Genomic DNA, 14,609 nt, shown 5'->3' with positions numbered 1-14,609 from the left:
GGACAGTCCATTTGTCATGGCTGGAGGAGACAGAGCAACCTCTATACTCCAGTTTTCGGGAGTTGAGAAAAGGCTACTGCTGACTGTCACAAAATATGCACACTAGACCAGGATTTTGCCTGGAATTGGTGTTACTCTTGATATTTTTATCCTCTTTTATGAAATTCTTTGAGAAACTCTGCTGGCACAGAAACTCTGGAGGCCTGGGGTTTGGGACTCAGCCTTCCATCGGTAGGCTGTGGCTTCTACAAGAGGTTTTCTGAAAGTCTGTAGAACATTCACGAAGAAAGAAGAGACTGTGCGTGGATTTCATAAAACTTGCACCAAAATATGAACTCATAATTCTGTTTGTCAATGAAATTTTATGTATATCCTCCTGTTTATGAGAAGTGTTTAAACCTAACACACATAATATCTTCTTAGTACCGCATTCCTTTAACTCTATAACAGAATATTGACAATTCAGGAGAAGAAGGTCTGGGATTGCTAATCTTTTGACTGCCAGGTAGACAGGTAGACAATGGGTTCTAAACAGAGGAGAGTATCAAGGTGGCAGAATGGAGTCATCTGGAGTTTCAGTTCTTCCACCGTAGCAGGGGAAATATGCATATAAAAGATATTCATTAGTCATTAGGAAAATTCAAACAAAAATCACAGTGCAATAGAAGTTAGAAAAACTGTCAGGGTAGTTCTCTTCTCTGTAAAAACAGTCAAAAATGATCAGAATTAAAACTGTCAGAATTCAGAATTAGCCAATGGCTTACAGTCAACAAGGAGTTGTTACTCAAGAAAAATGACTGGACCTTGGCAAGAGGAGTGAGCCTGGTGGCATTTTAACTTGCCCTATTCCATCCCGCCTGCTCCACCTCTGGGATGGACTTGAAATGCTAGCCGCCCGCAGTGACTGCTGCCTGTGAACTTGCTAGTGCTTCAAAGCCTCAGCACTAAATGGTTATCATTATCTGACTTGTCAGGTGGCTCCTTGGGAGACTCCACAACAAAGCTGTCTTTATTTGACCAGACACATTGCTTGTCCAGTAATCAAAGCCTTTTCCCTGGAGATGTTTGTTCAACAACAGCCGTAAGACTTCAATTTCCCACCTTCAGTAATGGATAGAACAGCTAGGCAGAAGATCAAAAAGGAAGTAGAACTCGAAGAGCACTTGTGAACCAACTAGTCAGACATCTACACAGCATCTGACCCGCATCAGAGTATGCCTCTTCTGTGCCCCACGAGCGTTCTTGAGGCTGGAGTGTATGTTAGGTCATAGAACTAATCTTAGAATTGGAATACAAAGTATGTTTTCCAACCACAGTAAAATGAAATTTGAAATGAGTAACAGAAAAAAAATTAAGAGTATGGACAGATTTTTGGAAATTAAATTACATGCTTAAAAGCTTATTTCAAGGGCAGATATATTTCATCTGCTGGTTTACTTCCCAAATGCCCACAGTGGCTGGGGCTGGAGCTGGGCCAAAGCTGAAGCCAGGAACTGTGGTCAGTCCAGATCTCCCCTGTGGGTGGAAGGAAGCCAATTACATGAATTATCCCCAGGACTGCATTAGTAGGTAGTGGGAGACAGGCGCTAAAGGCAGGAATTGAATTTAGTCACTGTAGAATGGGATGTAGGCATCTTAACTGCTAGGCCAAATATCACTTCCCCACCTCCACCCCCAAATAAATCACAAACAGTAAGGCATTTGTAAATCACAAGGGAAACATTGAAAAGGAACATGACATACTGAAAATACAGAATGCAGCAATAGCTGTGCTTAGAGGGAGATTTACAATTGCAAATAACTAAATGTAAGAAGGAGGAAGAGCTCAAATCAATAATCTTGCTTTCTATCGTAAGAAACTGTAGAAAAATAAAATGAAACTTAAAACAAGCCAGAGTTAGGAAACAATAGAAAGAATGGAAAATCAGCCCACACGAATGCCTACCCTATGGAACTGCTAGGAATGCAAACAGCACAGCCACTTGGAAAAGAAGCTTGCCAGAACAAGGTTAAATGAACACTCACCTTTCTACCCCTCTCTCCAATTGCTAAATGTTTACTGAAGTCATGGGATATTTTTTCATGTGCTAAAATGTGAAATTATGTCATAATTTCTTTCAGATTATGTCATCAAAAATTTATTTCAGTAACATTTAATTCAATCCTTAAGAGTCTTAAAGTGAACTTTTGAGTAGACTAGCTCACCCTAACTCCTAGATCTTGTATATAAATGTATGTGGGTTAATACAAAATACATTTTAGAATTTGTACAAGTATTTTATTGCATTTCCAAATCAGTGCTTGCAAATAATGCCTGATTATTTGTTTTCCCCTGAACTTTAGAGGGACAGGATGTTGGCTGTGACACCAAAACAAATGGGAAATCATTTACAGAGGATCCAGAACCGCAGCCTGAGCTGGGTGCAGCTGGTGTGGGTTCAGCCTCAGCTTGAACTGACTTCTTTTCATATTTTTGTAGGTTTGTTGCTACACCTCTAGCAAAAACATTTGGTATTAAAGATACGGTCCGAAAGATTACACCAAATACTGTCTTAGAGAATTTTTTCAAACATTCTGCAAGGCAGCCATCAAAAGTAAGTACCAACAAAAGTTTCACCTCTTCAAAATACTTTCTCCTTATTAAATTCTTCAATGACTCATAAATCATACAGTAGTATCACTTTCTTTAAGAAGATTCTTGATTTTCTTTTTCATTTCTTCAGTGGCACATTAGTCATTCAGTAGCATGTTGTTTAACTTCATGGTGTTGTTAATTTCTTTTTTCTTCCTGTTGTTGATTTTGTTTTGTGGCTTTTCATTTAAGGGGATGTATAGTAACTGTGTAATGGAGATTATCATATCTAGCAGCATGTAATTTAACTTCATGACATTGTAAATTTCTGTTTTTCTTCCTGTTGTTGATTTTGTATTGTAGCTTTTCATTTAAGGGGATGTATAGTTACTGTTTAATGGAGACTGTCATATCCAGATGTGAGGATACAATGCAGTATGCATCTCTATTTCCAGACAAAGATGGACTCCCAATGAAACTGTTTACTCTATCTTGACAATAGGATGCTGGACTGTCTGCCATTGTCCTTGCCCGCAATGTTGGACATATGACTGTGTATGAAGAAAGAGCTATACTTTAGTAATGATATAGGGGAACTCAGTGAGGGGGGAGGGAATTGGGGAAGGACAAAGTATATTCCAGGGCCTGTAGAACTGTATTATAAAATGATAATAATAAACAGAAGTACAATTTAAAAAAAGGAAAATGTACAAACACATATAAAGATAAGAAATCGAAGTACAGATCTATATAACATTGGCACCTAAGCACTCTGTTTGCAGCATTCCAGGCTTGTATGTGTGGACTGTTTTTGCTAAATATTTCTGAAATTTACATAATTAATTTCTCAATTAAAAAAATCACTTAAGAAATCAAATCATAATTTACCTCAAAGCAATATATAACATTTTGTTTTGAATAAAAAAGTAAGTACCAGTGTTTTGTTTTGGATTGTAAAATTATTTTTTCCTCTTCCTTCTTTTTTTTTTTTAAAGATTTATTTATTTTAAGGACAGAGTAACAGAGAGAGAGGGGAGAGAGACATAGAATAAGCCAGCCACTGATTTATTTTCCCAAATGGTTTAAATAGTTGGGGCTGGGTTAGACTGAAGTCAGGAGCTTGGGATTTCATCTGGGTTTCTAACATGGGTTCAAGGCTCCAAGTATGAAGGCCGCCTTCAGCTGCTTTGCCAGACATGTTGGTTGGGAGCTGGCCTGGAAGTAAAGTAGTCAGGCCTCATGGGTAGCCTGTTGTACCGCAATGCCAATCGCAAAGCCTTCCTAAACTGGTTCAATCATCTGTGGCTTACCCCACCTGTGCAAAAAATAAACAAATACATAAATCATCCCCCCTTTGTCTATGAAGAATTTGATTCATTTGCACTTATTTCTTTGTGCTGTTGACAGGCTATATGCAGCATCCTAAATGTGATGCAAAGTTACAAATACAAATAATGGGCCTGGTGTAATAGCTCAGGGGCTAAATCCCCACCTTGCAAGCACTGGGATCCCATGTGGGTGTTGGTTCATTTCCCACTTGCTCCATGTGGGTGTTGCTCCATGTCCCATCCAGCTCCCTGCCTGTGGCCTGGGAAAATAGTGGAGGATGATCCAAAGCTGTGGGACTTTGCATCTGTGTGGGAGACCTGGAAGAAGCTTCTGCCTCTTGGGTTTGGGTTGGCTCGTTTCCAGGTTGTAGCCATTTGGGGAGTGAACCAGTGCATGGATGATCTTTCTCTTCATAAATTTGATCTGTTTTTCCAATAAAAATAAATAAATCTTAAAAAAGAATATAATACATTTAATTGCTGATTGCTTTCTGTAATATTGAGCCCTAACGATCAATGCCATGATCTGGGCATAAAGAGCAAAATTTAATGTTTAATGATAGGTGTAATTTTTAATGATCATATATACAGAGTATACTGGTGAAAAAGGTAATCTCTAGGACATAGAAACCCAAGTATGACATGTTGATGATGCCAGAATGCATTGTAGACAGTAAGGAAATATCCACAGGGGTCACTGTCATGAGCAGTTCTCTGTATCTGCGGTGCCTCTGCCTGTTGTGCAGAGAGGTTTTAAAACCCACAGTTCTCTTCCCAGGACAAAAAGTCCTTCAGGGAGGTGGTGGTGCATCACCCATGCACGTATCAGAGATTTAAATTTCATAGTTGTGAGGTCTAGCGGCCCACCAGGTCTGGTGTTCACTCTCTGCCCAGCGCATGTCTGTAAAGAACAGCTGAAACACAATGCCCCGACCAGTGGCATGCCCTCGATGATGACTAGGGACAGCTACAGCCAGTCACTCAGAAAGCAAGAGTGTTGACATTTTGAGGGTCTGGGCTTGATTTGCTGAATTTGGCTGCTTCTGCTGTCCATGCCCTGGAAGGCCCTTTGCACATGAAGACGTGCAGAGGTTCCATCCCATGGCCTGAGGTTCTGTGCTCTGAGTGGCTCTTGGCTAGCCAGAGCTGTCTCTGTCTTCAGTTGCTCACAGCTTGTGTGCCTGACTGCTTTCCTAGAACAGGGCAGTGTGAGGAGCCATCATGGCTAATGCCATTCATCTGAATCCTTTTGCTGCCAGAGGTGACAGTGATGCCTAGCCTCATTTTGTATGTTTTAAAAAGGAAACTTGGCTGTGTTCCTCAAAAGTCAGGGCTGACTCAGGGAATCTTATCATCTTCCGCTTGTTCAATCCTAAAGTACAATATGAAGAACAGTGCTGTCCCAGGCAATGACTTGCTGCACTTACTGTGGACAAGAGTTTCAAGTCAGCTTTACGGAGCATCTGAAATAATCTGGAAAATTTGGTCTCTGCCCAGTTTTCTTGCTCTGGGAAGAGAATGGGCATGTGACAGTTTAAGGAAAATCAAGAAGTACTGAAACTGACCTAGAGGGGAAGTCGCCTTTCACTTCATGACTGAGATGAGGAAGACGAAGGCTCAACCTGGGCTGTCCTGCTGCTCCCTAGTAGTGGAATCAAAAGCCAGAGCCTGGACCAACCTTCCGCCTTGTGCGCTTCCTCTTGTACCCTAGAGCACCCAGGGGTTTAGGGTTGTAGTTCAGGGGTGGGCACTTGGCCTCGTGCTGAAATGCTGTTGGGTTGCCTGGCCCCCTCTGTCTGAGTGCCAGGGTTCAGGTTCCTGCTCCGACTCCTGACTCCACGTCCTTCTGAACTGAGGCAGAGTTGTTCTAGAAAAGGAGATCAGGACAATGTGGCACTTGAGGACCCACCAGATGCCTGTTTCTATGGTCAGTAAGGACATCCATTTGCTTGCTGGAATCATCCCTATATTCTGACGTTTGTGGAGCAGTAGTCTCCCTAGTGTAGTTGGTAGGCATTGGAGGCAGGAGGGGGGCTGCTCCAGTTGCAGAGCTGCCTTCTCGGCGAGGAGGCCAGGGCTTTATGTGGCAGTCACTGTGGTTCTGTAGGTGCTGCCTGCGGTGTCCCTGTGGCCTGCAGCCTACTCCTGAGTGCTCAGTAGAGCTGTAACACAGATAGCCACCCTAACCCCCATAGGAACATGCTTAGACATGGCTTCCCGACCCTGTGTCTCTTAATCATGCTTATTTCCGTTCCCATGATACATTGTGTGTTTTTCTGTACATTGTATGTGTTCAGTAAATACTTACCTTACAAATTAATTTTAAAAGAGACACATGTGTGCAAGAGTTCCCTCCCAGTGGCCATGGTGGTGGCCGAGGCCAGGGTGGTGCAGAGTCCCTGGACTGCACTGGAGAAGCAAGGTTGCTGATCACAGCAAGCTGGTTGCCCTTTGTGTCTTCTGCTTCAGCAGATTCTGGTGAAAGTGCTGGCATAATAACAAAACTGGGTTGTCCTAAAGTCTGGGGAAATTCCAGAATGAGGACACAGATTTTTGTCTGTTTTTCTCACTGCTGAATCTCCAATACCCGGAGCAGTAGTTGGCACTAGTGAACGGACTCTCACTCATAGTTTTGAACAAATCAGCATGTGTAACAGTGGAGCTGGGCCCAGAGAACAGAAAATATAGTTCATCACAGCCTCCGAGCATGCTCTGCTGTGGACAGGGCAAACACGCTAGAATTATAATCTGTGCCCGCGTGACTCTGGTTTATGTTTTCAAATTATGTTAGAGGTAAATAAATCTTTTTTCAAGCAGAGACAGAGAAAGCCCAAATGAGTTCCTTTGTGTTGCTTTACTCTCTGATGCCTGCAGTGGCCTGGAGAGGGCTGTGCAGACGCCAGGAGCTGATAGTCCAGTCTTCCCTGTGGGATGGTATGGTCTCCTTGGCCATCTTTATTTCTTGCTCAGCCCTAACTGACCTTCAAGTTTGTGACCTCTGGGCTGACCTCCTTACAGTCTCTGATTTTAAATCCCAGACCCTCCCCCTACTCCACTCTGCAAAACTTCACTTTCTGTTGCATCCATCTGGGTTGTTGGAATTATTCCTGGTTAGTTTGAAGCAGGCTGCACATCTGACTAATGTGAACATGGATGGCCAAGACATTTTTCAGTTTTCCTGCATTTAACACAGCCTAGATTCTTGTCTACAACTTGCTGCCAATTTTAGAATTTGGATAAGTCACTAAAACTCTTGGAGCTTCAGTTCCCCTATGGGAAAAAAGGTTGATTTAATTGTATTTGAAACATGAAGAGAAGAAGGAAGGAGGAGGGAAGAGTGAGAAAGAAGGGAAGGTGGGAAAGAAGAATGGAGGGTGGGAAGAGAGAGAGGAGAGAGAGAAAGAGAGAGATCATTTGCCTACTGATTGAACTCCTCAAATGTCTAGAACTGCAATGGCTGGGCCAGGCCTAGAACCCAATCTGGGTCTCCACCTGGTTACAGAGACTGTTTAACTTCATGAGCAGGACAGATGAAGTCCTTGGTCAAGGTCTCTTTTTCTCTTAAGATTTATTTCTTTATTTGAAAGGCAGAATGACAGAAAGAGAGAGAGGGCCCTTCCATTTGTTGGTTAACTCCACAAGTGACTTCAATAACTGGGAATCAGGAGCATGGAACCCAGCCAGTCTTCTATGTGGGTATACAGACCCAGGGACTTGCAATGTCTTCTGCTGCATTCCAAGACACATTAGCAGGGAGCTGGTTAGGAAGTGGGTCAGCCAAGACATGAACTGAAGCTCTGATAAGGAATTCTAATATCACAGACAGCATTTTAACCCACTGTGTCACAGTGAAAATCCCTGGCTCATAATTTGGTGCCAGGATCCTTCTTCCTTGGATGCAAGTTCATGGAGCCTGATCTCACTGTCTCTTGCCTGCCAGTCTGCCTTTGCAGTTCACTTGTGTTATTTCATTTCAGACTGACCTCTGTGGACTGGCAAAGAAATGTAACTTGACAGAACGCCAGGTTGAAAGATGGTTTAGGAGGCGGCAGAATCAAGACAAGCCTTCCAGGATGAAGAAGTTCCGGGAAGCTTGGTAAGAAGGATGGCATGGGTGGAATAATGCCGTGGTTTTGTCCGAGAACACTAGCAAGGGTGCAGATGGGTTTGGTCAGAGCCTGGTCACTCACCACCTGCTGTGAACTGTGCAAGCACAAGCTCTCTTGAGGTGGCCAGGAGGGCTCCTGTACTTCACCCGCAGCTCAGGATGCCATCACTGGATTTTTCTTTTTTAGGGTCCAGGTTGGCTTTAAGCCACAACTACTCACCTAGTTGCAATCTTTGTGTTGCTCAGAGCTCCACTTGTGAGCACCTCTTTCTATCCAGCATGGCTGTGACTCCCAGCTTGAGGATTCCACCTTCATCTCCCATTCACTTCAGGGAGGGACAGGGTGGGCTGAGCTGGAGTCACTGTCGACCTACTGGCCCCCTTGAATCCTTTCTGCAGGCGGCTTCACTCTGGTTTTTAATGCTTCAAAAATCCGATAATATTGTGTTGCCTCCAGTGTTTGCTTGGTACAAGTAAAAAGGCACTTCGGAAAATTCGTGGAAAATTAAAGCCAAAGATGTTTATTTTGGTGCCAACAAAGCGTTGAAACCTATGCATAGTTTTTTTCATAATATACATTTTCCATGAACTTTATAAAAAACATCTGTCCACTTGGCAGAGAGAGTGAGATAGAGAGGGAGTGCTCCTCTGCTTTCCAGGTGGTCACAACAGCTGGGGCTGAGTTGGGTCAAAGCTAAGAGCTGAAAACCAGTCCAGGAAGCCTGTTACTTCAGCCACTGCCTACTGCTGCCTGAGGTTCATGCCAGCAGGCTGCAGGAGGCAGGAGTCAGAACAGGAGCTGGGAATCAGAGGCAGCTGTTCCACTGTGGGTTGGCCACAGGCACCTGAACTGGTAACCTTACGTTCATGGAACTTTGCAAAGTACTCTTGGAATCCTTGTAAGCATCTCCACTGAACAACAGGAAGTGGTGCTAGTCTCACATTCTGCTCTCCTTTTCCCTGCTGTCAATCGCTTGTTCTTGCTAAGAAATGATTCCGATCTTTAAGTCCCAAGCTGGGACTAATTCTCTACCTTTGAGCTAAATGATACTTCAACTCAATTTTCTGACAATTTCTTTGACATTATGGTTCCCCAGAAGGGCTTGCTTGGTCCTCCCAGCAGTAGGATGAGACAGCAGATGTGGGGCTGACCCTGTTGAGGGAAGGAGGCCTCAGGCCTCCTTCAAGGTTATGGAACTGGCACAGAGCTGCTGTCATGTCACACAGGTTAAGCCTCCATCTGCAGTACTGGCATCTCACATGAGCCCTGATTCTATTCAGGGCTGCTCTGCTTCCAAGCCAGCTCCCTGCTAATGCACCTGGGAATGGTCACAGGAGAGGTCCTGGCCTCTGGCTGCTCCAGTCCTGACTGCCACTGTTTGGGAAGTCACAGTGGATGGGAGCCCTACCATTCTCTCTCTGTCTATTCCCCTCTGTCAGTCTGCCTTTCAAATAAAATAAATCTTTAAAAAAACCAAAACAACCTCCCCTCCCCCCCAAAAAAACGCAGGAGGGAACTGGCTGGCTGTAGGCCTCCCCCTCCCCCCCGCTGTTGGGAGAGTTGCTGGAGTCAGTCTCCCACTCCTGTCCTGCTGTGCTGTACTGCCACCTGATGCTCCCCCATCTGCGTGTGCACAATCTCCTGGAACTTAGCTGTGCTGGTAAGTGCAGAGACAGGGGGCCTGGAGTTCCACCCGTGGACATCTCTGTGCACAGCTGTTTTGTACAGAGTCCTAGATCTTAAGAGGAAATCCTGGTGTGATCAGCAGCCTGAAGCTCTCACTAGGGAGATGGGACTTCTTGTGTGAGACCACCGCACCTGCTGTGGTCTTAGGGTTGAGTTGCACAGCAGTGTTGTCCAGCTTGCACACTGTGAGACCAGACGAATGTGACAGTGCAAAGGGGATAGTGGCAATGTGGCTTCAGGCTGGCCCAGCACTGGCCATGGTGACCTTATAGGGAGAAACCAGTGGAAGGAGGAACCCACTCTCTCTTTGTCTGTCCCTCTTCCTCTCTCTCTGTAATTCTGGCTTTTAAATAAATAAATAAATGTGTGTATATTTTATATATACATGTAAGTTTATATATATATATATACACACACACATATATATATACAGCTTCTGTTTTAAAGCAGAAGCTGAGGGCAGCATTTTCAAGCAAGGCCAAGATCAAAAGCAGGGTGTTGGGCCTAGCATGGTAGCCTAGTGGGTAAAGTCCTCACCTTGTGTGCGCCAGGATCCCATGTGGGCACCAGTTCTAATCCTGGCTGCCCTGCTTCCCATCCAGTTCCCTACTTGTGGCCTGGGAAAGCAGTCAAGGATGGCCCAAAGCCTTGGGACTCTGCACCTGCATGGGAGAGCCAGAAGAGGCTCCTGGCTCCTGGCTTCAAACTGGCTCAGCTCCAGCCATTGTGGCCCCTTGAGGAGTGAATCAATGGACAGAAAATCTTTCTTTTTGTCTCTCCTCCTCTCTATATAACTGGCTTTCCAATAAAATAAAATAAAATAAAATAAAATAAAATAAAATAAATCTTTTTAAAAAAAAGGTATATTCAGGAAACAGTAAGTGGACCCACAGATGGCATTTCCAGTTGGTCTTAGCTTTTGGCAATGTCACAGATTTCTCCTAAGTCAGTTAACTGTTAAATGTTGCTCTCTAGTAGATAAAGAAAACATCAGGCTTGTGTTGTTATGGAGATACCACTTTCTTCTGCCAGCTCTGGGTTGTGCTTCAGAAATCCCAGGCAAGCCTCCAGCCCGGGCATTGTAGGAATCTCAGGAAAGGCATTCGCCAACAGCAGGCTCCAGTGACACTCCCACAGGCAGCAGTTCCACCGGCCAGAGGAGTGGATGTGCTCCGGGCACCCTGGGCTCTGTGGGGCTTCCCTGTGACTCTATCATGTTAATCCATAGCATTCTGGATTTTATTGCATAACAGGTCATTTTTTAAAAAAAGTTGACTTGCTTGTTTGAGAATATTCTCCCTTCTGTTGGTTCAGGCTCCAAATGCTCGCCCCCAGCAGGGCTGCACCAGGCTGAAGCCAGAAGCCGGGCACTTCATCCCGAGCGCATGGTGGCAGGCATCCCAGTGCTTGAACCACCACATGTGCCTCCAAGGGTGCGCATTAGCGGGAAGCTGGCATTACATGTTGATTCGGGTACTGTGATGTCGCGCTTAGGCATCCAAACTCTAGGCTAAGTGATCGCTCCCTCCCTTTTTATTTTGAAATCAAATCTATTAGCTGAAATAGCATTCTCCCCAACATTAAGATGTGACTTCCTGGGTGCCTACAGATTCTAGGCAGGAGAGCCCCCAGTGCCAGAGGAGGGTCTTACCTCACTCTCCCTGACTTGGCATGTCTTCTGTCTTTCCCACACTCCAATCCCACCTTGGGCCCTGTCAGCGTCTCTCACCATCAGCCAGGTCACTCTGCCGAGTTCCTGCTATTCTCATCCTAAAGTTCCCTCTTTCCCTGTTACTATTACCTTTGCATAACACATCCATTTCTGAATTTTTTTTCCACAGTGTTTTTTTTTTCTTCCCACAATTATATGGATCTCAGCCTTTCCTGGAATAAAGGAAGTTTTACAACCTTAGATTCTTTTGAAGCAAGTGAAATGGCATCGCTCATTATCAGTCAAGGATAGCGATTGTCAAATGTTTAAGAGTTTGCTCTCTTAAAAACTCTTGGGGCCCCTGAAGAAGCATTATGTGTGTTATACCTGCATGATATTCCCTGTAGTGGAAACACAAGACTGTACAAGCTCTCATTTTAGCAGTATAGTTTCATTCAGAGCAATGTTGTAATCATGTGAGAGAGTGAAAGGGGAAGGGGGAAATGATGGGTTGGTATGATTATGATAACCTTAGGCCTCCAAGTTCCCTGGCACTCACTTTGAGAGCCCCTGATGTGCTAGAATTGAAGTTGAGTAGGATGCTCTGAGATGCTGTGGCTTGTGGGTTGCACTGCTTGTCTGTGTTAGAAGCTCGGGCAGGCTCTGGTGGCTTAACCTCAGATCTCTTTAGGATGTGTTGCTTCTACTTTTCACGGTTGTAAGAAGCAATCTGCAAGAAGGTATTAATTGTAATACTAACTTCATAATCTTGTTGAGATATGTGTTAAAAATTCTGCTATAATGTGACTACTCAGGTGGGCTGGCACTGTCCCCAGCATAGGGGCAAGATACAAGGAAATGTTGGAGAAGCACTTCCAATGGGCTGTGCCGCTGGACTGGAGGCTGTGTTGGCGGGCTGACTGGCCATCTTGTTTCTCCTGATTTGTGCTTTTTGTTTGGACAAAGATAATCCAGGGGATCTAGGGAAATGCTGTCTGCAGCTTTGCTGGACCAAATGTGGATAAAATAAGTGCAGACAGGTCGCCACTGTTTCACTTAGTAAGATGCCCTTCGTGTTTTACTGTGGTTCAGCTGATGTTGAGCCCTATTCTGCTCTCCTATCCAAACAAGCCACAAAGAGGGCTGTGTTCTGGTGTGGAGGTAGAGACAGTGCTCGGAAAACACAACCTGGGCAGAGTCTAAACACTGGCCCTTTCAGGGACACAGCCTAGGTCAGCGTTATAATCAGCACCTTCTTGCAGATTGCCTCTCACAACCCTACCAAGTAGATACAATACATCCTAGAGGGATCTGCAGCCAAGTGGCCATCTTCCCATCTTGCAGGTGCAGTCATGAAACACACTCACGTGCCTGCCTCCTGCCTATCTTATAGGCAGGGTAGGGAGGGCTCCCCAAGGACCTTACACAAATGTAAGGACAAACACTACTGTATGGCATTGTTTCAGCAATCTGTTAGATAAAAAGTATAAGTTGCAAACACACAGAGAGGTAGAAAGACTACAAAAGGAACTGCACACTACTGCCTGTCACCAGCTGTGGAGGGCAAGTTTGTTCCACCTGTTGTGTGGATGGGGAAGTTAGGACCTGCTGAGATGGAAGAACTCCCTGGCATCGCCTGGCAGTCACGGGCAGGGCAGGGCTGTGAGCAAGGAGTGCAGGGCTCGCGTATGCTTTGCCTGCGTTGTCACGTTGAGTGCCCGTCCCTTAGGCTGGGCCTCCCCTGGCCGGCAGTGAACACTTGTCTTTCTCTCCACAGCTGGCGGTTTGCGTTTTACCTGTTGCTCAACATTGCTGGAGTTGTGTTCCTCTATGATGTGAGTTGTCTTTTTATCTCGTCGATAGAAATTTGTCTTGAATTTTTCAAATTTTGGCTCTTAAGCTACAAGACTTCCAGACAGTTCTAGAGGTTTCTGTCAGGATCTCTCCCAACTCCCACTGTATCTCGAGATACTTTCGTTGTTACGGATCTGGTTGGTGCAGGAATCATTTTGATAGCAGAGCCACTGGCTCACAGCCGCTGCCTCTGCTTACAGCAGTTTATTCTGCTCTAGTTCCCAAGTCATGAATCTTACAGGTGTTTGAGAAGGACATGTGTGAATACCTATAGAGGGAGACACAAGATCTTTCCTTGCATCTTGTCTTGCAAAAAGATCATCAAGAAGAGCCTGTTTTCTGCTGAAGTTAGCCTTGGACTGACCAGTGTACTTCTCTCTTGGCTTCTCTCCCCCCCCCAGAAACCTTGGGCATACGACCTGTGGGAGGTTTGGAATGGATACCCCAAGCAGGTAAGTCCCTCAGCACTATGGCTCGCTCAGCTCTCAGCCTGCCCCTGCCAGGGCTTAGTTCCCCCTGGACTCTGCCTGCTGCTCTGGCTCCCGTTTGCTTAGTCCTGAGGGAAGGAACTAGGGTGGCAGACCTGACCCAAATCCTGAAACCTGGGCACTGTCGCCAATACTCTGACCCAGGAGCCTCCTCCTCTCCTGGTATCTATAAAACTTGTGACAACCTGACTGGTTGGCTTGCAGGTAGGGTGAAGACCCCAGGCCTTGTAGTTCTGGGTGTTTTCTACTTTGATGTCCTCCAGTTCCCTAGAGCTTTCATCTTTTGTGACATTAATTTCTGTTATTGTATTTTTTAAATCTCCAGTTTTCATTTAATTTTTTGTGGCTTCCTTTTCTCTACCAAAATTTCCTAGTTTCTAATTGATTTTTGAAGCTGTTTTAAACTCAATGTCTGATGAGCTTAATATATGCATCACTAGTGGGGCTGTTTCTTTTTCATTCATATTTTAAAATACGAAAGATTTATTTACTTATTTGAAAGACAGGGTTACACAGAGGAAGGATGTGGAGCTGGGGAGGGAGAGAATCTTCCCTCTGCTATCACTCCATAAGTGGTCCCAACTGCCAGAGCTGGTTCAGTCTGAAGCCAGGATCCAGGAGCTTTTGGGTCTCACCCTTGGTGGAAGAGGCCAAGCACTAGGGGCATCCTTCAGTACTTTGCTAAGCTATTGACATGGAGCTGGATCAAAAGTGGAGCAGCTAGGACTCGAACCGCTGCCCATATAGAATGCTGGCACCACAGTGCTGGCCCCTTCTTTTTCATTCTTATGCTCTGAAAGCTTTTGGTTGAATAAGAGACACTGTATATGACAAGTCGTAGATGATCAGATTAACATCCTCTTTCTGAGAGTTCTGCTGGGTGTTAGAGAAGGGGCTAAACATCTGTAGTCCATGATTGGA

At 44.9% G+C, this 14,609-nt stretch overlaps 1 protein-coding gene across 1 annotated transcript in view; it reads left to right on the top strand.

Moving 5' to 3' along the window:
• Positions 1 to 14,609, top strand: part of CERS3 (ceramide synthase 3) — a 65,173-nt gene that overhangs the window by 17,697 nt on the left and 32,867 nt on the right. The window contains exons 3-6 of the mRNA XM_040969188.1: positions 2,480 to 2,594; positions 7,878 to 7,996; positions 13,124 to 13,181; positions 13,602 to 13,652. Of these exons, the coding sequence (XP_040825122.1) occupies positions 2,480 to 2,594; positions 7,878 to 7,996; positions 13,124 to 13,181; positions 13,602 to 13,652 (343 nt within the window). The remainder of the gene's footprint in view (positions 1 to 2,479; positions 2,595 to 7,877; positions 7,997 to 13,123; positions 13,182 to 13,601; positions 13,653 to 14,609) is intronic.

This window comes from Ochotona curzoniae, unplaced genomic scaffold, assembly GCF_017591425.1.
Source record: "Ochotona curzoniae isolate NIBS_2020 unplaced genomic scaffold, NIBS_Ocur_1.0 scaffold_4701, whole genome shotgun sequence".
In the NCBI taxonomy this organism is placed as follows: Eukaryota; Metazoa; Chordata; class Mammalia; order Lagomorpha; family Ochotonidae; genus Ochotona; species Ochotona curzoniae.
The sequence above is the reverse complement of the archived record's forward strand: the minus strand, read 5'-3'. Positions and strand labels throughout refer to the sequence as shown.